Source organism: Chenopodium album, chromosome 21, assembly GCF_948465745.1.
Source record: "Chenopodium album chromosome 21, dcCheAlbu1.1, whole genome shotgun sequence".
NCBI classification, from domain to species: domain Eukaryota; kingdom Viridiplantae; phylum Streptophyta; class Magnoliopsida; order Caryophyllales; family Amaranthaceae; genus Chenopodium; species Chenopodium album.
The window spans coordinates 21,164,145-21,190,738 of NC_137854.1; the positions used below are offsets into that span (position 1 = coordinate 21,164,145).

At 39.8% G+C, this 26,594-nt stretch overlaps 1 protein-coding gene across 1 annotated transcript; it reads left to right on the forward strand.

The window, feature by feature from the left end:
* Positions 1-5,193: 5,193 nt before the first annotated feature.
* LOC145602512 (uncharacterized) lies at positions 5,194-7,110 on the forward strand. Its single transcript, XM_081658705.1, has 2 exons — positions 5,194-5,711; positions 6,173-7,110. The coding sequence occupies exons 1-2, from the start codon at positions 5,259-5,261 to the stop codon at positions 6,329-6,331; spliced, it is 612 nt and encodes a 203-aa protein (XP_081514831.1). The 5' UTR covers positions 5,194-5,258; the 3' UTR covers positions 6,332-7,110.
* Positions 7,111-26,594: the final 19,484 nt, after the last annotated feature.

A 26,594-nucleotide genomic window follows, 5' to 3' on the forward strand; every position in this document is an offset into this window, starting at 1 on the left:
CGCGGCAGCAGCAGCCACGCGCGGCTGTGCTGTGGCAGCAGCTCGCGGCCGTGTGCTGTGGGCCGTGTGTTCGTGGTTTTAGCGTGTGCGTATGCTTGGTGCGGTGAGGTGACTAGCCGTAGTAGGCTTAATTTTAATTATTTTGCCGTTTTATTTATTTTAATTAATTTTGTTTATTTTAATTAAAATTTTGGGAGGCTAGGCCTCGGTTTTGAGCGGCGTTGGCAAAATTTCATTTTGACAAGTTTGGGTGCTACCGACTTAATTAATTAGATTAATTAAGGAAATGTGGAATTTAGTGGGAGCTTCAATTATTAATGACATAAATTATATAATCGGTTAAACAACTTTGACTAGTTTTAATTAGGCGTGTTAATCGGATTAACCACCTAGATTAGTTACTAGTGCGCGCGTTGTTTAAATGCATTTTACTTGTTTTAATTTTGTAAATTGCATGGGCCATTCACAAATAGTGAATGGATGAATGAAATATATATATATTCTCTCTCACAGGTTTTATGAAATGGCAACTAGTGGGACCCGAATAGGATAGAAAATACGGACTACGTGTCGTTATGTATTTTTGTAAATCTAAATACGGTCTACGCACCGTTAAGTATTTTTGTACTTTAATATTTAGATTATTCCTAGTTGTAGACACTAGTTTTTGCATAGTTTTGTTAAGTCTTGAAGACGGCGTATCTTGGAAGACAAAGCCTTGAATTGCAAATGAAGACCTTTTGAAGATATGAAGATTTCAAGGGGTCATGCTAGTTGCCAATATGCATCTATAATTTCGCTTTATATTTATGCTTATATATATATGTGTGAATTATTCGTTAGATGCATGTTTAGGTTTTCTTGATGTTGCGATGATTAGTTAAGCTCACTTAAATCAACCAACATATAAATCCTAAGTCCCTAATAATATTGAGTCAAACTTGCCTTTCCAAAACAACACTTACTAACCGGACGATGGTGATGGTAGGCTACGCCAAAGCGAGGTGCCGTCACTTCTCTAAGGGGCAAAAGGCACACCGGGTGTGCACGTTGGTTTTGGTTTAACTCATCGGTATGAGTGAGGAGTCCTCACATACCGTGGCAAAAGAGATACATCGTCAAAGATGCATTAGATGCGACAATTGTCTAACCAAGAGTGGCTTAGAGCCATTAGCAAGGCAATACTTACCCTAGAAGATTGAGTGTTTAAGTCAAGCTAAAGCATGCTTAACCACTCTTTGTTTCTTCGGATCTTGGAATCGCCTTATTTTCGCCAAATAGGGACAATTTTTATGCGTAAATAAGACGTTTAATAAGATTGACGTTTGCATGAATGCTATTTCAAACTTATTATGTTCTTGATAAATGGTTATACTTTGCACTTATATTTATAGTTTTCTAAATCAAATAATATTGTTTCCATGATTGGTAAAGGAAATCCTTGATAATAGTTCTCAAAGACAGGAAAAGCATTTCTAAAATACAATTCTCATAAATGACTTTTATAACTAAGTCCGAAGGGACGGTTGGACATCATGTATTCAAAATACTAGGTAGTTTTGATAAAACATGTGGTATTGAGTTGCAAACCCAAGATTGCCAATGTTTGACAACCAACGTATCTTTTCGCATCACAATTGAGTAGGACTCATTGATGTAGTAATTCGAGTAAGAATTAATGGAAAAGATGGAACTTCATTTAACAGCGCACTAGGTGCTTGATTATGCCTAACAAAATATAAGAGTCAAGGTACTTAAAGAAATTATTCTTAAAGTAAGATTATGAGATATTGTATGATAAGAAATATAGGAAAGAAGGAACGAAGAAAAGGAATTAGATTTCATTTCAACTCATGAGTTCATGTTATTGTAGTTAACTTAGCAATTCATTATCTTCACATGTATCGGATACTGCTTGAGTGTTCCACTATGATAGTGACCTCAAACTATTGAAGTTAAGCTAAGTTATCGACTTACAAGCTTAGAATGAAGCAAGAAGAGCTACATCAGTTGTAAGGTCGTATGTTTTGTTTAAAGACCTTTTAAGCCAAAGGCTGGAACAAGTAATGGTTATTATGTTCCATAATCAGCAATTGATCCGTTTACACACAAAAGACTCACAATCAAAGTAATGAGCAATAGTTGCGAGATTTATTTGAATGGCATGGCTATCCAAGCGTTAAGTCAAGAATGCTTGATTATAAACAAACATTTCCCTAACATGATAAACTCACTAAGTTCAAGTCATGGGCTTGATTTGCGTTCCAAACATCTTTAGCAATGTCACATCGACAAGAACGTACTCAAGGCTCTATTAGATAGGCTCTTGATAGTTGCTCGAATTGGAATCGTTCTAAGACAAGAAAGTCTTACTTGTTGAAACCGACCAAGCAGAGAGCTATTGTTCTTGGTATAGACAATTGACTCCGAAGGCTAAAGAGAATTCAATTACTTCAACATTTCACAAAGAATTTGAAAGGATATGGCTATATTCATCAAATGTGAACAAACTTGACTTGAGTAGCTCAAGAGTTCAATGAAGTATAGAATCGACTTGGCAAGATATCAAAACGTCTAGATTATATCGAGCGATGTTTGCTTGAGCCAAGCGTGACTATCTCAAAGTTATGAATGGAAATTTTCATAAAGAACTCCACAAAGAACATAGTGTGTCTTCACGGAGACCTCGGTGTCATTTGAAAATGACTCGAACGATGATGGTTCATAACCCTTCCTATAAAGTTCTTAAAGATTTGCACAAATGACTGATGTTACACTAAACAAAATGTCGAAGCTAAAAAAGGACGCCATATTTAGTTATGGATAGAAATAACTTCTAAAAGTCTTTTCAAGTATATGTCTAAGGCTCTTAGTCTCAGTGGGAGCAAAGTCGCTCAGTGGGAGTTGAATGGCTCAATAAAGACTAAGATAGCTCAAGTGGGAGCTAACTGTTTGTTTCACAACGAACTTTTACCCAAACACAATATACATGTCTCTTTGTAAGCATTCAAGTGAGACTACAGGTATTACCTCCACATCCTAATTAAGAACAAAAATGTTTATTGCTCTAAGTAATGTCTTTCTGGAAAGTAACACGTTTCTAAAACGACAAGTGGGAGGAAAATGAACTCGATGACCATCGAGCTTAGCAACAAACTAGAACTGAGAATCTCGGAAGACCTTAAAGGACTTCGTGATAATGCTTGATCAAGAATACTCAAAAGGACTTTACAAGTGCCTTAAAAGAGAATTCATTACTCACAAAACATTAAAGATGTTGGAGTAAGATCAACATAATAAAAGGGCTTTGAAAGCGCCTTAAAACTCAGTGTTTGATGCAATTACCCCGTATAGGTATAGAATTCACCAAAGGCTTATATTGAATCCTATAAATTTTCTATTAAGTTAGAAACAAACCTAAGACTTACAAGCATACTATTTACTATTAGATAGTAAAGGAATAATGTCTTGTAAGATAGCTACGACAAATCCAAATTCCGAATAATGGTTAAAAGTCATGAAAATCCGAAATAGACTCCATGTTTGAAAATCATGTTTGAAACTTGATTAATTTGCATGAAAGTTGAAAGACCCATCGATTGCAAATAAGTTTTCAAGGAGAAAACTAACAAATGTGGAAATGTATATGCATACATAGCTAGATTGGTTGTAAAAGTTATAATTAATTTCAAGGAGATGATTTTAATAAAATCCCATTCACCAATCGGAATGCTCAAGTCTTTTCGTGATTGATCTAGCAAAATTGCGCATATGAAATATGGCAAAATAGATACCAAAACCGCCTTCCCAAAATGGAATTTTGGAAGTGACTATGGAATAGTCTAAGGGTTTTGAAAATCTAAATAATGCTAGATTTGAAAGCAAGCACGTGAAATCCGTCATGGGATTAAAGGAAGCATTACATGAAGGAATTGGAACGTGTTTTTTCATAAAGTTTTGTCCCACATTGGGTTTTCCTGGTAAGGTTTTTAATGAGGCAGTATCCGAAGCGTATTACGAAGAATGTTGTACTCTTTTTCCTTCATTAGGTTTTTATCCCACATGGTTTTTCCTAATAAGGTTTTAACGAGGCACATTCTTAGATAATGGACATCCAAGGGGGAGTGTTATGAAATATATATATGTGGATGCCCATTATACCCTAGTATTATTCCAGAACTTTCTAGATTTTAGGGTTTATTATTCTCCAAGCAAATCCTATCAATTGTATTGTATCTATATAAATCTATACCTCCATTATATGAAATACAAGTAGAACACACAGATTAATTCTCTCTCTATCTCTTATATTTCCACCTTATTTTATAACACCACTGGTCTTTTTTTTTTTTTCCTAATAACACACACTACCCTAAAAAACTAACTACGTAGCATTTTTTTATATTACCCAATTTCTTTTTACAAACACCAATATTACAATAATTGCATATTTTTTCCAAAATTATGTGCATTTTTTTTAATAATATCGCTACCATAAGCTCCACTATTTTTTATCCATTTGTTTATTTATATTTTTTAAAATCAGTTAACTACCTTATTATTGGTTCAATAATCATCGAAACAAAAATATATACATGATGTTTTTAATGTGACAAGACATTTTTTTTTGCGACAAGCAATGTGACTAGAGTAACCCCTATAATATTGACGAAGTGACCCCCCCATAACACAAAACGCATAACTCTTATAACACTGGCGGGATAACAGCTATAACGCCGAACGAGTAACTTGTATAACATTGACAAAGTAACCCCTATAACATTGACAAAGTAACTTCCATAATAGCTAGCTACACGGAGTATCCGGCCGCATAAAAGAGTAGGTTACTATATCCCAAACAATTTCACGTAGTTAAAATATATTTTTATTATTAGATATTTGTAATATCTTTCTATAATATATATATCTCGTGCATTTTGCACGGGTACACTCCAGTCTTATATATAATTTAAGAGTTATTTTGCCAACTTTCATTCAAAACACTCCAAAGTTCCATCCTTGCAATTCTAGCCCTTCTAATTTTTAATTTTTTTTCCTACCATTTTTTTCCCTTAAATATATATACTACATATGTCCTGCATGAGCACAATTTTCAGAGATTTATTTTATTTATTTATTTATTTATTTGTTTAGAAGACAAGAATTTTTTTTTTTAAAAAAAAAAAGAAAAAAAGAAAACGGAGTAAAAAATAACTCGTACGGGGTACAAAACTCGAAAGTTCCACAACCATTTTGTTATGCAGTGTGTAAGCTCTTTCCCGCTCTCATTAATGGCGGCTTCCACCACTACCCCTACAACCTTCTGGGATCCTGAAGACTGGGAAATCGTCAACGACGATGGCTTCGTCTACAAGCGCAAGAAACGTCGAATCGACCCTTTTTCCTTCCCTCGTGCGTCAGATCCCGAACCAGATCCTGCTTTTCAAATCAAGCAAACAAGGAAGAAAAAACTTGCAACTTTGCGCAACTTGAAGGATAAATATCAAACCGAAATTTGTCTCTGGGACAATTTGTCGAACACCTTGAAGACAATGGAAGACAGTGTTAAATCTAAGCTTGAACAGGTTAAGGAGAAAGATGACGAGGAGAGAGAAGGTGGGAAGGTTCTAGAAATGGGTGGTAAAGGGTCTGGATCTGTTGTTTCAGTCGAAAAAGGTTCTGGGTCTTTGGTTGATGAGCTTCTTTTGCAGGTAACCATTCAATAATTCGTGGTTTAATGCCATTTAATATGTGATTGCTTTTTCTATGTTTAAACCTAGCTTATTGTTTAAATTTTTCTATTTCAAATTTAGTATTGTGAGCTTTTAGTATTGGAATTATAAGTGTTGGGATTTCTAGGTTTTGAAGAAGTTTTGGTAGATTGCATTATTATAATTTTATTAATTCATAGGAGTATGTCTTGATTTGGTTATTTGAGTATTAAATTGTGTAATTTCAATTGAAAATTGGAATTAAAATTGCTTTGCGATGGTATTAATTGAGTATAGACCTTCAACATTAGGGAAATACCAAGTGAATTTTGGGTATTTTGGAAGAATTTGGTTTGTGTTTGTGTTTGTGACGTGGGTTTCTGCTAGTAGTGTTGTTGCAGAACTTTCTATCATTGTATTTGGATTACAACTAAATTTCGAGATGTTTTGTGTGTTCTAAGGTTGAAGCACAGGAAGCAATAATACACAGCTTTGAGCAACTTTGTGATGTAGCAGAGTCCTTGTGCAATGCCCGGGAGGAGAAGGCAAAAGAACATTACTTTAATCTCCCAATTTGGAATTCGCCTCGTGAACTTATGGCATCGCTTTGTGAGGATTGAGTATTGCTGGGCTCATGCCAGTGGTGGCTGTTTATGGGCTATGCCTGAGTGTTAAGCACGTAGGTGTCAGGTTAGTTAAAATAGTTTTGTGACCTGTTATTCAACTGAAGTAGTGTACAAGGATGGGTACTATTTTTACTCAAACTTTGGTATGGTTTTGTTTGGAACTTGAGTCTTGTTATTAAAATACTCAGTAATTTGGCTATTTCTGTGACCCTGTTCTGCAATTGATTGGTGTGATGTTGATATTGATATGAATCGTGTTGGGATGGGGTGTTGTTGGTTATGGAATAACCATTATCTATACTCCTAGATTGAGCTAATGATCCAGTAACAGGTGTATTTTTTCCAAAATATCTCTCTATAAAGTCAGAAAAAACTGGTACATGCCGTGCACTTAAAATATCTCAAATATGCCACTGGCATTGGGTATGAGTTTCAGATTCGGTGCATTTCCTAGTCTTGGATATCATAGGGCTCAAAGTTTTGGACACAACAAATTGGAGGCATATGTGAAGATACAATATTCATATAACACTTTTTCCATTCTTAAGACATTTGTACAAGCTTTTCCCATTGTATAAGGTTAAACACATTTGAAGTTAATGTGTTCAGCTTCTTACAAGTTATAGTTAAAAATCTTCATCTCTGATTTTAAAGCTTGTATGATATACAGAAGCTCTTGATTGTCTTTTCCCTCTCCTTTTACATTTGTTGAGGAGTTGAGGTGAAAATTGAATTGTCGAAGGCAAGGATTCCACTCTCATATTCTTGTTGAATGAGTGTCCAACACATTTACATACCATAAAATGTAGAGTTGAATTCACATATTTTTCGGCTTACTACATGATGCAAATGAGAAGTATTAGCACTTCAGCTCTTTAATAACTAGGTAGAATGATACTCACCTGCTTATTCTTTGTTGGCCTGTCCAGTTCTGATGAATTGTTGAGGCTGTCTGGACATAAGTTTAACTTAATGCATACCTTTTCTTGAGATCGGAGGCCTATATTTCATAGCATGACCTCGTTCGCAAAGTCTCAAACTGACATGGTCATAGTTACTTTGGTTTGTTCAAGTCAAAGAATTCGGGTTGTTTCACTTCCAGGTTGCAAATTGCAATTATGTTGTATGAAGTGAAGAGATGGCTAAAAAAGCTTTGAGTGCGCTCTGGTCTCTTTCTAGTCTTTGTCCTGTCCTGTCCTGTTCTTCAATTCCTTCAATCACGATACAGTACACACTACACAAATCTACTTTGGTTCGGATACTTTGGACCATCCTTGGGATGGATGGTTCCTCGCACTTCATACAGACCACTCTTATTATTTGCTGCATCGTCGGTGAAGGATAAAAGCAGAAAGCAAATTTTGACTGGTGCTACAAGCCCTACAGCTTTAAGGTAGTTAGACAACAAGTTGCTAAAGCATCAAATATTTACAGATTGCAGAAAGTGAGGCAATTTGTTGTAACTGTGCCAGATTCTATGATAATGTGTATACACATCCACAAAAAATTAAAAACATTAAGGACCTTCTAATGTAATTGACGTTATTGAAGAGTATCTTCTAATGTAATTGAGGTAATTGAAAAGAAAATTTCGATTCGATCAGTTGAAGACACCAATTTTATTTTACTTTTATCGTTTTCTATTTTTAATAATTTTTTGGAAAGGAAAAACACTACAAATATTAGGGCTTTACACTCCCTCTAGCCTATAGTACATTAGTAAATACTGATAGGTGTCAATTGAGATAACCGGATGGAGTTTGGGTTGATCCATGAGTCATGATACGTCAGGCTTATTCGGGTTTGGTATAGTTGGTTTAAAATTACCCTTTTAACCCGCCTCGGTCGGATCGGGTCACTTTCGGTCGGATCAAATTCGGGTTTAAATCTATCGCGTCTAGATCAGGTTTGGGTTGGGTCAACTTCATTTCGGTTCATATTCAGTTTGGATAAGTTTGGATCGAATTCAAAACGATCGGGTTAATTTTGGGTTGGATGACTTTGGATTGGGTTGGTTCCGATTCTAATTTTGATTCTGTTAAGTTCGGTTTAATTACTTAGGTTGATTCGGTATTCGATTAATTCTGATACAAAAACTTTTTGTGTTTGGTTGAGTTGACCAAACTTTTTGTGTTGGCGAAATTGCCCTCAATAGCACCAACTATAGGTTGTGTGTAAAGAATAGCACAACCATGATTGGGTGCACTCTACATATCAAACTATTAAAGGCCTGTTCATATTTACTGAACTGAGCTGAACTGAACTGAACTGAACTGATTGGAGCTGAACTGAACTGAACTGAACTGATTGGAACTGAACTGAACTGAACTGAATTGAGCTGAAATGAATATTTTATGTGAGAGGGAAATTAAGAGCTGAACTGAACTGAACTGAACTGATTGAAACTGAACTGAACTGATTGGAGCTGAATTGAACTGAAATTAAGTAAATATGAACAGGCCCTAAGTTTGATGCAAAAAATGTCATAAAAGACATTAGAGATCGGAGATTATGCTTGAAAAACATTTTTTTTTTTACTTATTTTAATCTATTTTACCAATTTCATTGTTTTTTTAACCCGTTAGCCCCAATTAGTAAATTTAATACTACTCCTTGGAGAACACCATGGTAAATGAGGAAGTAGACGAATACTAATCCTAAATCCTAGGCAATCAATCGGTACAAGACATTCTTTAAATTTTACTTTGGTAGATTTTGAAATTTAATTTCTATTTTCGTGCTGAATTGATGCATAGTTATTTATCTTTTTTTTTTTCTTCATAATTTCATAAACTTAGGATATTAGTCGGTGTTATGATGATTTGTTGAAATTGATGTGTTGTTTGGACGGATTTGTATAATTAGTAGATTTCAATATATTTTGCCAAACATAATCCACTCGTTGCAATTCATTATGAATGTCGTTACAAAATAAGTTAAAAATAAAAGTAATTAGGGAGCTCGTGCTAGGTATAATAAAGTAACAAAATAAGCTAGAGAAGAAGGGTGAAAATTCGTTTAAATGTTAAAATAATATAAATACACTTTCTTCGATGTTATTTATGACATTTTTTGCACCAAACATGATAGTTTGTGATGTACAGTGCACCCGATCAAGGTTGTGACCCAACCTATAGTCGGTGCTATTGACACTAATTTTGCCTTATTAAAACTAAAGTAATTATTGAGTTTTATTATTTTGTTACTAGGTCGATATCAAGTCATTCATGTGTCATTTTTCATATCGTGTTATTAGTACTAGTATATGTTTAAGTAAAAAAAAGAAGTAAATAATAAGTTAGGTTTAAAATTATGGTTGGTTTAAAATCATGTCAAGTCAAAATCAGGTCTGGTTAGTATCATTTCGAATAAAAAACATATCGTATTGAATCGGCTATTTGTCGGGTCAATTTCAGTTCGGATTGAGTTCAAGCCGGGTCAAATTGGTTTTGGGTTGAGTTCAAGTCTGGTCAAATCAGTGCCTTCGAATTCGGGTTGAGTTCAATTCGGTTGCAGATCGGGTTTGAGTCTTGAATTTCTCGAATCAAATCGGGTAGATTACAGTTCGAAACGGAATTTTTTTTTTCCGAATCACTTCGATTTTGACACCTCCCACATGCTTGTATTCTTATAATCAATTATCCTACAATGTTAAGCCTATAGAAGATAATTTCTTACATTACTTAAATATTGCAAAATGGCCATCAGTTGCATGGGAAGGTACATAAGATTTTAGGTAATAGGAAAAAGAGGAGAAAGGTAAAGTTACTTATTTGTCTATTAAGTGATTGCAAACATTAAATATGCAACAAGATTGTATTGGATATATATGCAGTGCATAAGAGATTTATCCATAAGGGAGGGGGGACATCTTATGAATAGTGTGAAGACAATAATATCCTCAAAATGTTAGTTTACATCTACTCCCTCAATTGATTTCAGATTAATTACCCTTTTTTTTATTTCATCTTTTCTTTCTCTTAAACGCTCCTCCTTCCAACATCTTATGAATAGTGTGAAGACAATAATATCCTCAAAATGTTACTTTACATCTACGCCCTCAATTGATATAATATTAATTACCCTTTTATTAATTCCTCTTTTCTTTCTCTTAAACGCTCCTCCTGCCTTCAATAATAAAAAAAAGCTCCTCCTTCATCCTTTGCCTCCCTCCTCTATTGAAGTGACTTATGAGCTCTCCATTGAAGCACTTAGCAAGCTTCTCTCCTCCATTGTAATAGTTTATAAGGTGAGGCAGAATTGTTTATTCATTTTTTAATTTGAATTATTGTATATCAAGTTCATAATCTAGGTTTGTTAAGTTTATTGTCTACCTTTTTTTTTCCATTAATTTTAGTAGCGAAGAACACAGATACACATGCATCTGAATCAATTGAGCATGTATTTCGAAATTGACGTTTAAATTTATTGGCAATCGAAATTTAAATTCCATATTTTCTGCTTTTTTCACTTTCTCTTGCCTTTTGTTTGATTTAATTTTACAACCCTGAGATGAATTAATTGTAGAAAGGAGTTTGATTAGGAGACACCATTGCTGTCTAATATGGTTACATGAGATATGTTGTTTAATAAGTGTTTCAAAGGCTACAAATAATAGAATGAATAATGTAATTGTTTGATCAAAAGGAAGATGGTGTGGCGTATGTTTGGGGTAAAAATACCTTAGACACCTGGACCAATGAGAGAGTGCCACGTGTCAAGGGCTAGCAGGTCATCCCAGACCACTCATCAGCTGACACGTGGAAATCTAAGATATTCATTCTGAATTGCGGCCTTCAAGGGCTCAATTCCCAAAATCCGCACTTTACGGCGCAGCCCATCAGTCCTAGGTTAGAGTGACCTAGGGACGGGCACATTTCCCAACGACCCAATAAATAGGGAGATATTCCCCCATTTTGGGGACATCTACAATCATTTATTACACCCTTATTCTCTCACATCAGAAAACACCCGAGCTTGGAATCCAAGCAGATACCCACCTTCCGCACTTTTTACTCCTTTACCAGTTACTAACTTGACCGTCGGAGGCGGAGCTCCAACAACCGGAGTCTCCATGTTTTTGCAGGTACAACTTGAGCCGAACCAGACTTTATGACGTAACTCTCCCAAGGTACAGGCGTCATCTGTGGGGAGAGTACCTCAAAGATTATTCAAGGGTTTGTACCACATCCTAATCCCAACAATCTACAACCGGTTATCCAACCGGGTGGTTTAAGCGTTCCTCAACCGGTACATCAGCCGGATGTCTTTATTAACCACGAAGATGATGATGTGGAGACGTATGTAGCCAAGGATGGCTCATTTATCTCCAAGTACAAACGTTCTAAAGACCAGCTGGAACGTAATACAGACCAAGTAGGTCCAAGCAGGCGGCCCCCTAGGAGGCCAGAAGGGGAAATCTCGAAGGCCAGAGGAGAAGCTCCAGTCACCCGGGACGAGCTCATGAAATTCATGAACTCCTTCAAGGGTGAAATCAAGGAGATGATCAACAAAAACAAGGCTTGCTCTAGCAAGGGTCAGCCGGCTAAGAAGACTACTCCATCTGAGAGGAAGAAGCCGGTCAAGGACAGGCGGCTAATCCTCATGCCAAAGAGAAGGAGAAGGCAGTCGCAAAACTTGACTGGATAACCTCCACTTTGAGCTTTCTAGACAACTTTAGAGAAACTTCTGTAAGGAACTCACAGTCCTTACATGAGAGTCGGACAGGCGGCAAGACCGTGCATACTGACCCTTAGATGATGATTGGGTCTGTCTCGTATGCACCCCATGCGCAATATGGCCAGTATGGCCTTTAATTTATGCAGTTGCCTCCCTTCGGAGGTCAGGAGGCATACAACAATAATGTCCAGCCATTGGACTGATAGCTCCGACTGCTCAAACTTGGTGAACAACCTTTTGCGTTCACCAAGAATATAACCAAGGCGGCCCAGCCGGCCAAGGTTAAGAATGTATTGGTAAGTACCTATGATGGTACCTCCAACCCAGAAGACCACCTAATGGCATACACCAACCTCAAGTGCTTACAGGGTTGGGACGATGCCACTTGGTGTCGATGTTTCCTTGCTACATTGAAGGGCATTGCCCAACAATGGTTTGGCAACTTGCCAGCCGACTCTATTGATTGCTTCAAGAAGCTAACCTTCTTGTTTGCCACCAACTTCTCAATGATCATTCCTGCCAAGAAAACAAGTCTAGACTTGAGCACCATTAAGCAGGGTGAGAGAGAAGGGCTACGCTCATATGTTAGGCGGTTCAACCTGGTTAGAATCCAGATTTAGGGACTGTCTGACGAGGTAGCATTTACAGACTTCTTCAAGGGTCTGAGAGACGGGTCAAACTTTAAGTTTGACCTCGTCAGAAAAGGCTGACAAAGGGATGTTGAAGTCCTACATTTCTAAGTCCCCAGGTGGGACCAAAAAGAAGAACAAAGTGCAGTCATCCAAGACTACCCAGCCTAATAGTAGTTCTGACACCGATAAGGAGCCGGTCTACACTATAGCAAGCGGATTCTCATGTGGTGGCCCTACCATCCGGGGCACCAAAAAATATCTTCGAAAGATGAACAAGGAGATGATGAGCAGGCGTGTGGCAGTTCCACCTTCCCAAACGTCCGGATCACTGAGAAAGACAGGAGCAGCGTTCGCCGTCCGCAAGACGACCCGGTCGGCATTGAATGTAAGGTTGCCAACCAACTAGTTGGGCGTATCCTTATAGACACCGGTAGCTCGTAGGATATCATCAGCCTCCGGTGCTTGGAAAAGCTGAGGTACAAGCCCAACATCATGCATCCGGTAACCCACCCCTTGGTTGGTTTTGGGGGTGGGATTGTTTACCTAGTCGGTCGGATTGACTTACCCATCCGACTGGGAGAGAAAGGAGAAGGACGACATCTGGTCGTTAAGTTCTTGGTCGTCGAGGAACTGACCGCCTATAATATCATTTAGGTCGTCCCACCCTTAACGAAGCCAAGGCTGTAATCATCCCTTCTTTCATGCTCATCAAGTATGAGAGGGATGATGGCTCTGTTGGTTCCTTAAACGGGGATCAGAAGACGGCCCGGGAGTGTTATCTCTCAGCCGTCAAAGATACTGTGGCCCCAGACGGCCAAGGGCAGGAACCAATAGACCTTGACAATGTCAAGGAGGCCAATCCAGCCCCACCAGCAGCTGGAAAGAAAATAAAAGTTGCTCGGTGGAGGTAATAATGAAAGAGAAGAAATAACAATCACTGACCGGAGAGCGGTCAGATGAGCTCTATCCCCAACCGGCTGGTGAAAACATTGATCTTGCTCTAGACGACAGCTGTCCAGAGCGTACGATAAAGGTTGGGACGGTTGCTTATGCAACCTTGGGTGCAAGCTTGCACCTTCTGCTGAAGGTATTCAAAGACATTTTTGGCTTTGAAGTGGAAGAGATGCCAGGTGTCAGCCCGGATCTCGCTTTCCACAAACTCGCCGTAGATCCAAAAAAGAAGCCCATCCGGCAAAAGAAAAGAAATCACGGCGAGGAAAGAAGTTAGGCGGCAGTTGTCGAAGTAAAAAAGCTGTTAGATGCTGGGTTCATTCGGCCATGTAATTTCCCCGACTGGGTGGCGAATGTTGTGCTTGTAAAAAATTCGAATGGTACCTGGCGTATGTGTGTTGATTACACAGACCTCAACAAGGCATGTCCGAAGGACAGTTATCCACTTCCAAAGATCGACAGCCTAGTCGATTCAACAGCGGGTCATGCCTTGATGAGTTTCATGGATGCCTATTCCGGCTTCCATCAGATACCCCTTTGGAAAAACGATTAAGAGAAGACGACCTTCGTCACTGATTTGGGGTTATTCTGTTATACTGTGATGCCTTTTGGCTTGAAGAATGCGCCGGCAACGTTCTAACTGATGATTAATACAGTCTTCATCAATCAAATTGGGAGGAATGTAGAAGCGTATATTGATGACATGATATTCAAATCCAAGCAGCAGGCGGATCACCTTGCTGACCTTCGAGAAACCTTCACCACACTCAGGCGGCATAAGGTTATGTTAAATTCCAAGCAATGCGTCTTTGGAATTGAATCAGGAAAGTTTCTTGGATTCCTGATTGATCAAAAGGAAATAGTGGCTAACCCTTAGAAGATACAGGCGGTGATTGACATGAAGTCACCTCGCACTGTCAAGGAAGTACAGAGACTTACCGGTTGCCTGGCTGCATTGGGGAGGTTCCTCAGCCGGTCTGGTGACAAATGCCTTTACTTCTTCCAAGCAATCAGGAAAAAGACTAGATTTGAATGGGGGGATGACACGGAGGCAGCCTTTCAGAAACGGAAAGAACACATGCACTCTTTGCCAAGGCTTGTTAGCCCTTTGCCTAAAGAGACGTTATACATGTACCTAGCCGTTTCAGACCATGCCCTCAGTGCTGTTCTCCTTGCTGAGAGAGACGACATCCAGCTCCCGGTCTATTTCATTAGCCATGTGCTAAAAAATGCTGAACTCCGGTACCCCATGTTTGAAAAATTTGGCCTTGCTCTGTATATGGCATTCAAGAAGCTGAAGCCTTATTTTCTGGCACATCCGGTTGTAATTTACACCGATCAGCCCCTCAAGCGGCCAATGTCCACCTTGGAGTCATCCGGCAGAATGTTGAAATGGGCTATTGAAATGCAAAGCCTTGAAATCTCTTACGAACCAAGAAAAGCAGTGAAATGTCAGGTGTTTGCCGACTTCATTGTCGAAATGACTCGTCTGGTTGCTCAGAATAATCTTGATTGGGTTTGATAGGTTTATGTAGACGTGAGCTATATAAAGAACGGCTGTGGTGCAGGCATTATCTATGAGTCTCCTGAAGGGGACAAATTTGAATATGCACTACGGTTCAAGATTCAGGCCTCAAACAACGAGGTAGAATACGAAGCTCTTCTTGCCGGTATCTGCATGTGTAAGGCAGCAGGGGCAACAAAGATTGACGCCTTTTCTGATTGATAGTTGGTCGTTAGTCAGTATGAGGGTAAATATGAAGCAACTCATCCGGCTATGAGCAAATATCTTCAGGCGGTCAAAGAAGAGGCTGGGGCACTTGAAGAATTCCGTCTGAGTTAGGTGCCCAGGTAAGACAACAACCAGGCGGATGCATTGTCCAAGCTGGCATTTTCTGCATGTTGTGATACACCACCGTCAGTCTTTTGGGAAGTTTTGGAAAAAAGAAGCATATATGAAGAGCCCCATTGGAATTCAGGACCGAAGCTCTACCTGGATGGATGGCATCCGGGTATATTTAACAGATGACACGCTCCCTGATTCACCACTGGAAGCAGACGTCATGAAGAAACGAACAGAAAACTTCGAGATGAGAAATGGAGAGCTTTTCAAGGCTGGTTTTCTTAAACCATTATTGAAGTTTGTTACCCCGGAAAAGGGGAAGGAAGTTCTCGAAGAATTGCATGCTGGATACTGCGCCTCCCATATAGGCAACAGATCCCTAGCCTTTAGAGCCAGGCGCCACTATGTCTGGCCTACTCTTGAGGCAGATGCCAAGGAACTGGTGAAGAAGTGTGAAAAATGTCAGAGGTTTGGCAAACTTCACCGCCCGACTACTGATCTGACAACAATTCACAGCCTAGTCCCATTTGCTAAGTGGGGCACGGACATTCTAGGTCTGTATACGCCTGCACCAGGCAGAAAACGTTACATTTTGGTGGCTGTGGATTACTTCACCAAGTGGGTGGAGGCGGAGGCGGTTAAAAACATTAAAACAAAGGATGTCATCTCTTTCATCTGGAAGAACATCATACCCGGTTTGGGGTACCTATGTCTTTGGTGTTTGATAATGACCCTCAGTTTGAGACGCCTCGGCTCAAGACTTGGTTGGGAGATAAAGGGATCTCAAACTATTTTGCATCAGTCGGCCGACCCCAAGCAAATGGCCAAGTTGAAGCCTTCAACAAACTTTTCTTAGACGGCATCAAAAAGAAAATTGAAAGAGCCGGTGGCTTATGGGCATCATGTCCTATGGGCCATCCGGACAACTGCCAAAGGGGCAATCGGAGAGACCCCATTTCTCATGGTACACGGTGCTGAACCCGTCTTGCCCATTGAACATTACGAGCCAACTCTCAGAGTGATGCTCTTTGATGAAAAGGCAAATTGGGAGGCCATGCGGCTAGCATTGGACTCCCTCTCGGAACGCAGGGGAAATGCTGCCCTACGTTATAAGATATACCGTCTGAGAATGACGAGAGCCTACAACAAGAAAGTGCACAAGCGCCCTTTGAAAGTTGGCAACTTTGTGTTACGAAAAATGGAGGCAACCGGTAGAGCCAATGAGCTTGGAAAGCTAACTCCCAATTGGGAAGGCCCCTACCTGATCTATGAAGAAGTTGAGGATGGCACCTACCACTTGAAAACTCCAGATGGCAGACGCTTGCCTATAACTTGGAATGAAGACAACTTAAAAAAGTACTACTACTGAATTTGTAAATGTTTTGTAAACAAAAAGTATTAATGAAAAATTGCCTTTTGTTTTCAATTGTGTTACTGCCTTTTAATTTTCATCCCGTTTGAGCAATGCACAGACGGGCCTTTTGCTAAAAACACTTAGTCTGAAGCTTAGTGGAAAAATTCAATGTTCAAAGAGACATGCGACCAATGGCCAGATAGTTAAACTAGGCACAAAACCGCCTAGTGGCTATATAGTCGGTCTCAACCTAGACAAGTGGCCAGTGGCCGGATGGTTGCTTTCTTCATCAAACCGCCTATCCCAACATGGATAATGGTGTCCGGCGATACCCTTCCGAGTGCAATCGTCACAGAGGGAAGCCTACCTGCTTGCTCTACGTACCCATGCAGACGGCAAAAATTGAACGACCAAATTGGTCAACTCATAGCCATCTGACCCAAACAGTCTTTAGAACGTTTAAGTTTTCGAAGTTTCGGATGTCTTAAGACATCACCGGAGATCGACCAAAGTTCTTACTTAGGCTTTTTCATTCCTAAATTACGCACTCTCCTATTAGGGCAAACATCTCGCGTAATGGGTATCCACTATACCCCAGACGATCATTTACCGCCCGGGTCAGAGGCTGGAACGCCTGTTTAATGGCCGGCTGTGCACTTGGTTTGGGGCAATCACCATTGTGATTGATTAGCTTATAAAATTCTCATACTCTTTAAAGTATCAAACGTTTCCAAGCCAACCAATCAATCTCTGATGAAACCAACCCCACAACCGTGCAGGGACAAGGATAGCTGGATAAGTACCTGTCGCATGCTTTTCATAAGTTAGGCAAAATATCAAGTATATATCTAGTATATATACAAAATTCAAAAATCAAACGCAAGTATAATAAACCGACTGAGTCGGCATACTTCATAAATTAGAAATTGGCACAATGGACAAAAGGAGAGTTAACCAGAATCACATCTGGTGCAAAAACAGAAACTAATGTTACTCGACTCCATAGTCGGTAAAAATACAACAATTACTCGGCACACAGGCCGGAAAAGAAAGTAGATGGCATACTGCCGCAGAAATGGAGTGGCTGACTCAGGTTTGCTGAGGTTGCTGCTCCGGCTGATCTTGGCCTGTTAGGAGGGTTCCTTCCTAATCATCAGCCGCTTGAGGCTGGCTATCTTTGTTGCCCTGATCCTTAGCCGGATCCTCCTCCTCATCGTCGGAGACCTCATACCCCAGGCCTTGAAATGAGGCGGAGCTGCCTCTCCCAGAAGATGGGCATCATACACCGTAGTGGCGTAATCATACCTTAGCTTATAGACTTCAAAGTTTATGGTTGGTTAGAGGAGCCCCCAGGCTATCTTCAGCCGGGCCTCATTGTCCCGCTCATTTTCATCCACCATCTGGCGCTGCTCTGCTGCAATTTCACTACTGGTTCTTCAGTGTGACCAGTTCAATTCCCAACTGGGTAACATCTGCCCGGAGCTTGGTGTTCTCCTGGTCAGCCCCCTCCAATGCCTTGAGATCAGATTGAGCATTCTTCAGTTGTAGCTCAAGGTCATTAGCCTGGTTGGTAGCAGCATTGTTGGCAGCCATCAAGTTCCGGATCAGCTTCTCCTGTAGCAACTCTACTGCTTTAATCTTTAATTTAGACATATAATTAGCATATTCAGCAGAGTAGAGGTTTTGAGTGTGATCAGTGTCATTTATGGCACTCATTTAGCTTCTTTTAGGATGACTTTCATGCTATTTTATAGCTCTTTTCCTTAGTTTTCCTTAGTTTTGTTCTTTATTTCTTAGGTTGTGCTTTCCTTAGTTAGTTTTATGCATTTCTTTGTTTATTTATTCTTTTTCCCTTTTATTTGCTTGTTTTCAGGTTATGATCGTGTTTCCAAGGATTCCTGAGCCTTCCTCTCACATTTCTCATCAATTGGGATGCCTCATTTTCGTCTTTTGGAGCTCAAGTTTGAAGGAACGCAAGGAGAAAGTCAAGAGATCGGTGCACACATGCGGTGGGGCATCATCTTTGGCATGAACCCACCAAAATATCTATTTCAAGACTGCCTACCTTAGGGTTCATCATCATTACCAAGACGAGCGCACGAGGATGAGGTAGGACGAAGAAGAGGGGGCTTACCCTGCTGCCAGGTGCAGGCGCGCATAAGGGTGGTGCGGCCGCGCACCTGGGTGGTGCAGGCGTGCCATGTGCAGGTGCGGGCGCGCCATGTGCGGGTGCGGGCGCTCCTCCTCTTGCCCCTGTTCCGTACCCATTTTACCGTGGCCGCGCCTCTTCCTTGATGCGATCGCGCCTTCCTGGGTTTCCTTTGGGACGATGTAACTACTTCTTCTTTTGTATCTTTCCTATATATAGTCTTTCCTTCTATTTTTAGAGAGAGAATAATTAGAATAGAATTCGAATTAGTTTTTGATCAAATTAGAGAGATTTTTAGAGAGAAAAACTCTAGGTTTTAGTGAGAGAAATTCATGGTGGATTGTTGATGATTGAAGCTTTCTTTAATTCCTTTGATCTTTGATCAAGATTGTAAGATTTCCGTTTCTTTAATTCAATATTTAGTTTGATCTTTAGTTTGATTTCAATTGTTTTGTTGAATGTTTAAGTTTGATTGATTTGTGATTTGATTTAATTTGATCATGATGAATTTGTTTCTTAGTATTGTTTTGATCTTGATTTCAATGGCTAGTGAGTAGATTACTTGCCAGGGTAATGGTGAAGCATGTATGAGTAATGGATCTATGCTAATTGGGGAAAATTGATGGAGTTGATGATGTGATTAAATTTGATTGATGATCATGTGCATGTGTGTGATTAATTAAAGAGTAGCTAACTTTGATTGTTGTACTAGATTGCATTGTAAGTTCACATTGATATGGACCATTGATTTGTGGCTTATATTTACACGATTGAGGTGTCTTGTGATGTTTCCTAGCTAGAGTTTATGGTAGTTGACGCTAGTTAAACCTCTAGGAGAATAGCTTGATATGCTCTATTAGTTGCATGGTTGATCTTCTCTCACATTGCTTGACTTAGTCAATTTGACCTCCCAATTAGTTGATTCCATTATGACTACATGTGGATCCTAGCCCTAGTGCTTATTACATTTGATTTCTTCGTTCACGTTTATTAATCATCTTTGTCCTAGCATAGAATTCTCACCCTATCTCTAGACTTCGGTATAGCTTGACTATAGACAATAGACAATAGCCCACCATTCCTTTGGGCTCGACCCTCGACTTACCGTTATACTTGTGTAGGGGTGTGTTGAGTGTTTATAAATTTTGTTTGACCTTGGGTAGGGGTTAGCCTCAACGACCTAGCTTCGACCCTCAATCAAAATGGTGCCGTTGCCGGGGAATGGTGTCGTGATTGTATATTGTTGTTGAGTCTATTCCACTTAATTCAAAAACACAAAAAGATTTTCCTTTAGGCTACACTTGTAGCCGTGCTAGTAATAATTTCGTTTGAGATTGTGTGCAAGTGAACATGGGATAAGCTCATAGAGTGACGTTGAAGGAGTTGTGCACACCGAGCACTTACAAGTATGAGAGCGGGATTATATCCTCATAGCACAAGAAACAGTGCTATAAATCATACTACACACTAATCTCTAATGGTCATTAATCGTCCACAAAAATATGACCTTGATTAGGGATAATTTTCGATTAAAATATTCAACGTTCACTTAATAGGTGTTTTTTTATCCAAGCCATTGACTTGATACCCTATTTTGAATATTTATTAAAATCGAATGGACTCACTATTTAATTCTAAACCATAATTAAATAGAGACGGAGTGATTTAAATTGCATGAAAAATTTTAATTACTCCAAAAAACTGAATGGTTCATCATAGTGCTTTACATCAACATTGTCCAAAATTTAATTAAAACACTATAATATGGAAATCAAAGCCAGTTCACGACATGCTTGATTCCCATTACCTCAATGTGTTTGTTGTGCTTCACTTGAGACAAAGGTTTAGTAAGTGGATCGACTACATTGTCATCCGTTCCCACTTTGCAAATTCTGATTTCACCCTCTGACTTCCATTCTCGAATCATGTGGAATCGCCGTTGGACATGTTTGACTTTCTGATGTTCTCGTGGCTCTCTAGCCTGAGCAATAGCTCCATTGTTGTCACAATAGAGGTCTATTGGACCCTTGATGGAGGGTACAACACCAAGTTCATCAATATACTTGCGAACCCAAACTGCCTCCTTGGTCGTCTCAGATGCTGCCAAGTACTCGGCTTCAGTTGTAGAATTAGCGGTTGTGCTTTGCTTTGCACTCTTCCAACTAAACGCTCCTCCATTGAGACAGAATATGTATCCGGATTGTGACTAGAAGTCGTCTCTGTCTGTCTGGAAGCTTGCGTCGGTATATCCCTCAACAACCAATTCATCTTTACTGCCATAGACCAGGAATTTATCCTTGTTCCTTTTCAGGTACTTCAGAATATTCTTGGCCGCAGTCCAATGCGCCTCTCCTGGGTCTGATTGGTATCGGTTCGTAGCACTCAAGGCATACGATACATCTGGCATAGTACATATCATGGCATACACGATCGATCTAATAAGCGAAGCATATGGAATACGACTCATCCTTTCTCGCTCATCAGGTGTCTTTGGACACTGCTTCTTGCTTAAGGTTATGCCATATGACATGGGTAGGTGCCCTCTCTTGGCTCCTTCCATTTGGAATCGAGCTAGTATCTTATCGATGTAAGTACTTTGACTCATTCCTATCATCCTTTTTGATCTATCCCTATAGATCTTGATGCCTAGTATGTACTGAGCCTCTCCCAAGTCTTTCATTGAAAAACATTTCCCAAGCCAAGCCTTTACAGACTCTAACAATGAAATGCTATTTCCAATGAGCAAAATGTCATCGACATATAAGACTAGGAAAGCGATGTCACTGCCACTAACTCTCTTGTAAACACAAGACTCATCTGGATTCTTGATAAACCAAATTTACTGATGGCTTCATCAAATCGCAGATTCAAACTTCTGCTTGCTTGCTTTAATCCATAAATGGACTTCTTAAACTCGCATACCTTCTTAGGATTGTTCTGGTCGACAAAACCTTCAGGCTGTGTCATGTACACAGTTTCTTCCAAAATTCCATTGAGGAAGGCGGTTTTGACGTCCATCTGCCATATTTCATAATTGTAATATGCAGCAATCGCTTGAAGAATTCGAACGAACTTAAGCATAGCTATTGGAGAAAAGGTTTCACCATAATCAACCCCGTGAATTTGCCTGTAACCTTTTGCTACCAGCCTTGCTTTGTAAATGAATACATTTCCATCTTTGTTGCTTTTCATCTTGAAAATCCATTTACATCCGATAGGTGTGTAACCCACGGGTAAATCAACCAAGTCCCATACTTGATTTTCAAACATGGAGTCCATTTCGGATTTCATGGCCTCTTGCCATTTTGCAGAGTCGGGGCTCGTCATAGCTTGCTTGTAGGTTGCCGGCTCATCTCCATCCACTACTAGGATGTCCTGATCTTCGGTTAATACAACACCGAGATATCTGTCAGGTTGAGATCTTGGCCGAGTTGACCTACGTAGGGTAATGGACTGAGCATTTGCATTGTCGGTTTGACTTTGCATATTTTGACTTTGACCAATGTCAACAGATGCTTTGTGAGCACTTTGATTGTCAACTTGTCCTTGTTACTCGTCTTCTCGAACTTCGTCGAGTTCGATTTTCCTCCCACTTGGCATTTTGGAGAGATGCTCCTTCTCCAAAAAGACACCATCACGAGCAACAAACACTTTGTTGTCAGATTTGTTGTAGAAGTAATACCCTTTGGTTTCTTTTGGATAACCCACAAAGTAAATCTTGTCATATTTCGGATGAAGTTTGTCAGAAATGAGTTTCTTGACATATGCTTCGCATCCCCAAATCTTGAGAAAAGACAACCTTGGCGGTTTATTTTTCCATAATTCATATGGAGTCTTTTCCACTGCCTTTGACGGAGCACGATTTAGTGTAAGTGCCGCAGTTAAAAGTGCATGTCCCCAGAAAGAGATTGGAAGTTCATTAAGACCCATAGTCGATCGGACCATGTCTAACAGGGTTCGACTCCTTCTTTCAAATACTCCATTCCATTGAGGTGTTCCCGGAGGTGTCAACTCTGAAACTATTCCATGTTCTTTCAGATAGTCATCGAATTCTTGGCTCAAATATTCGCCACCTCGATCTGATCGAAGCGCTTTGATTTTCTTGCCGAGTTGATTTTCAACTTCGTTCTGAAATTCTTTGAATTTATCAAACGATTCAGATTTGTGCGACATTAGATAGACATAACCATATCTACTATAGTCGTCCGTGAATGTTATGAAATACCGTTAACCACTCCTTGCGGGTGTACTCATTGGCCCACATACATCGGTGTGTATTAGTCCCAACAAGTCACCGGCCCTTTCTCCCAACTTGGAGAATGGTTGCTTTATCATCTTGTCTAATAAACATCCTTCGCAATTCTCAAAGGATTCTAAATCAAATGAGTCAAGAATACCCTCTTGAAGAAGTTTCTTGATGCGTTTGATGTTAATGTGGCCAATACGACAATGCCACAAGTAAGTTTGACTAGACGGTGTAGTCTTAGCTTTCTTTGCAGGATTATTAACGTTATAAATTTCTCTGTCTAGTGATAACACATAAAGACCATTTTCTGATTGTGCCGTACCATATAAAACATCATCGAGATAAAATGAACATGATTGGTCTTGAACTCGAAATTCAAAACCTTTGGCGTCCAACGCCGAAATTGAAATGATGTTTTTGGTAATGTTGGGAACACAATAAACATTGTCAAGTTCCAAAACTAGCCCTGTGGGCAAAGAGAAACTAAGAGATCCTACGGATATAGCACCAATCCTTGCTCCATTTCCTACCCGGAGCTCGATCTCTCCCTTCGCTAGCCTCCTAGTGTTCCTTAGTGCCTGTTAATCGGAACGAAGGTGTGAGACACATCCGGTATCTAATACCCATGAAGCCGAGCTAGTGAAGTTAAAGTCTATAACGTAAATATCTGATGTAGAAGCAACGGTTCCGTTCTTCTTATCTTCCTTGAATTTGAGGCAGTCTCTCTTCCAATGTCCCTTCTTCTTATAATAGAAGCATTCGAAATCAGACTTAGAAGATGCTACCTTTTTCTCCTTGTTGTCTTTGGTAGCTTTCGGCTTAGGTGGGAAGTACTTCTTTCCTTTCCCCTTGAAGCCCTTCTTCTTTTTGCCTGCCCTTTTGAATGGCTTTCCCTTCTTAATCATGAGCATATAATGCCTTCCCTCATCCTTGAGCGTCTGCTAAGCTTGCTTCAACATCCCATGAAGCTCGGTGAGGGTATTCTCCATGCTTTGCATGTTGTAGTTCATCTTGAACTGGTCATAGCCTTTGTGAAGGGAATGGAGAATGATGTCAATAGCCATTTCAGTTCAATACCCCGCATCAAGCCTTCCCATGTTCTCAAATAATCCGATCATTTTGAGCACATGTGGGTTGATTGGCTCTCATTTCTTGAGCTTAGTCTCAAGGATCTGCCTGTGGGTTTTAAACCTTTCAGTTCGAGCCTGTTCTTGAAACATATTCTGTAACTCAGAAATGATCTCATAGGCTGATTCCTTCTCGAAGAAGGTTTTTTGAAGTTCAGGAGACATAGTGGCTAGCATTACGCACTTGACATCCCGATCGGCTACTTGCCATCGGTTAAGGGCTGCTTGAGTTACCTCCTCATTGGGAGCCTCGGGCATTTCCTCATCAAGGACATACTCTTTCTGTTCTTGCATAAGAACGATGCGCAAATTCCTTTGCCAATCAAGGAAATTGGTACCACTCAACTTCTCCATGTCGAGAATTGAGCGTAATGAAAACTGGTTGTTTGAGGTTGAAGACATGATTCTACAATTGAAAGAATTTTAATGAAAAACCATTCAAAATTACTTAAATAAGATTGAATTTTATTCATGCAAATTTTCAATACTTATTTAACATCTCATTTACACGTAAATTGTCCCTATTTTGTGAAAATAAGGCGATTCCAAGATCTGAAGAAACAAAGAGTGGTTAAGCATGCTTTGGCTTGTCTTAAACACTCAATCTTCTAGGGTAAACATTGCCTTGCTAATGGCTCTAAGCCACTCTTGGTTAGACAATCGTCGCATCTAATGCATCTTTGACGATGTATCTCTTTTGCCACGGTATGTGAGGACTCCTCACTCATACTGATGAGTTAAACCAAAACCAACGTGCACAACCGGTGTGCCTTATGAGCCTTGGAGAAGTGATGGCACCTCGCTTTAGCGTAGCCTAGCATCACCCTTGTCCGGTTAGTAAGTGTTGTTTTGGAAAAGGCAAGTTTGACTCAATATTATTAGGGACCTAGGAATTCTATGTTGGTTGATTTAAGTGAACTTAACTAATCATCGCAACATAAAGAAAACCTAAACATGCATCTAACGAATACTTCACATATATATAAGCATAAAATATAAAGCGAAATTATAGATGCATATTGGCAACTAGCATGACCCCTTGAATTCTTCAAATCTTCAAAAGGTCTTCATTTGCAATTCAAGGCTTTGTCTTCCAAGATACGCCGTCTTCAAGACTTAACAAAACTATGCAAATACTAATGTCTACGACTAGGAATAATCTAAATATTAAGGTACAAAAATACATAACGGTGCGTAGACCGTATTTAGATTTACAAAAATACATAACGGCATGTAGTCCGTATTTTCTATCCTAGTCGGGTCCCACTAGTTGCCATTTCATAAAACCTGTGAGAGAGAATATACATTCCATTCATCCATTCACTATTTGTGAATGGCCCATGCAATTTACAAAATCAAACAAGTAAAATGCATTTAAACAACGCGCGCACTAGTAACTAATCTAGGTGGTTAATCCGATTAACACGCCTAATTAAAACTAGTCAAAGTTGTTTAACCGATTATGTAATTGGCATCATTAATAATTGAAGCTCTCACTAAATTCCGCATTTTACTTAATTAATCCAATTAATTAAGTCGGTAGCACCCAAACTTGTCAAAATAAAATTTTGCCAATGCCGCTCAAAAACCGAGGCCTAGACTCCCAAAATTTAGATTAAAATAAAAAAAATTTAATTAAAATAAATAAAACCGCAAAATAAGCAACATTAAGCCAATCGCATTTCAAATGGCTTTCGCTTTAAGCGTTTTGCCAAGGAAACACAAATAATCGCGGCTCATGCAAAATTAAGCATATTACGGCTAGTCACCTCACCGTGCCAAGCATATCCACACACCCAAAAATCCGCACACACGGCCCGCGGCAAGCAGCCATAGGCTGTTGCCACTGCCGTACGCACATGGCTGCTGCGGCCGTGTGCTGCTGCCGCGCGTGTGGCTGCACGCAAGGCGGGGCAGCCACCTTGGCAGCCACATGCGGGCTGCTATGCAGCCCGGCTAGCCAAGGTGGCAATAAGGAGGAATGAGAGAGAATCCAAGGGTAGCTTTGAAGGAGTTGGGCATTCCCGGTGCTTATAGGTTTGAGAGTGGCATTGCTCCACCTACAACACCGGCGAACGATTTCGAGATAAGACCGGCCATGATTACATTGATAGAACGGAGGCAATTTAGTGGAGCTAAGAGTGAGAGTCCGTTAAATCACCTAAAGGAATTTGAGAAGTATTGCAATACCATTAAGGTGAACGACATTTCTCAAGAGTTCATTCGGCTAAAGTTGTTTCTCTTTTCTCTCATTGGTCGTGCCTTAGAGTGGTTGG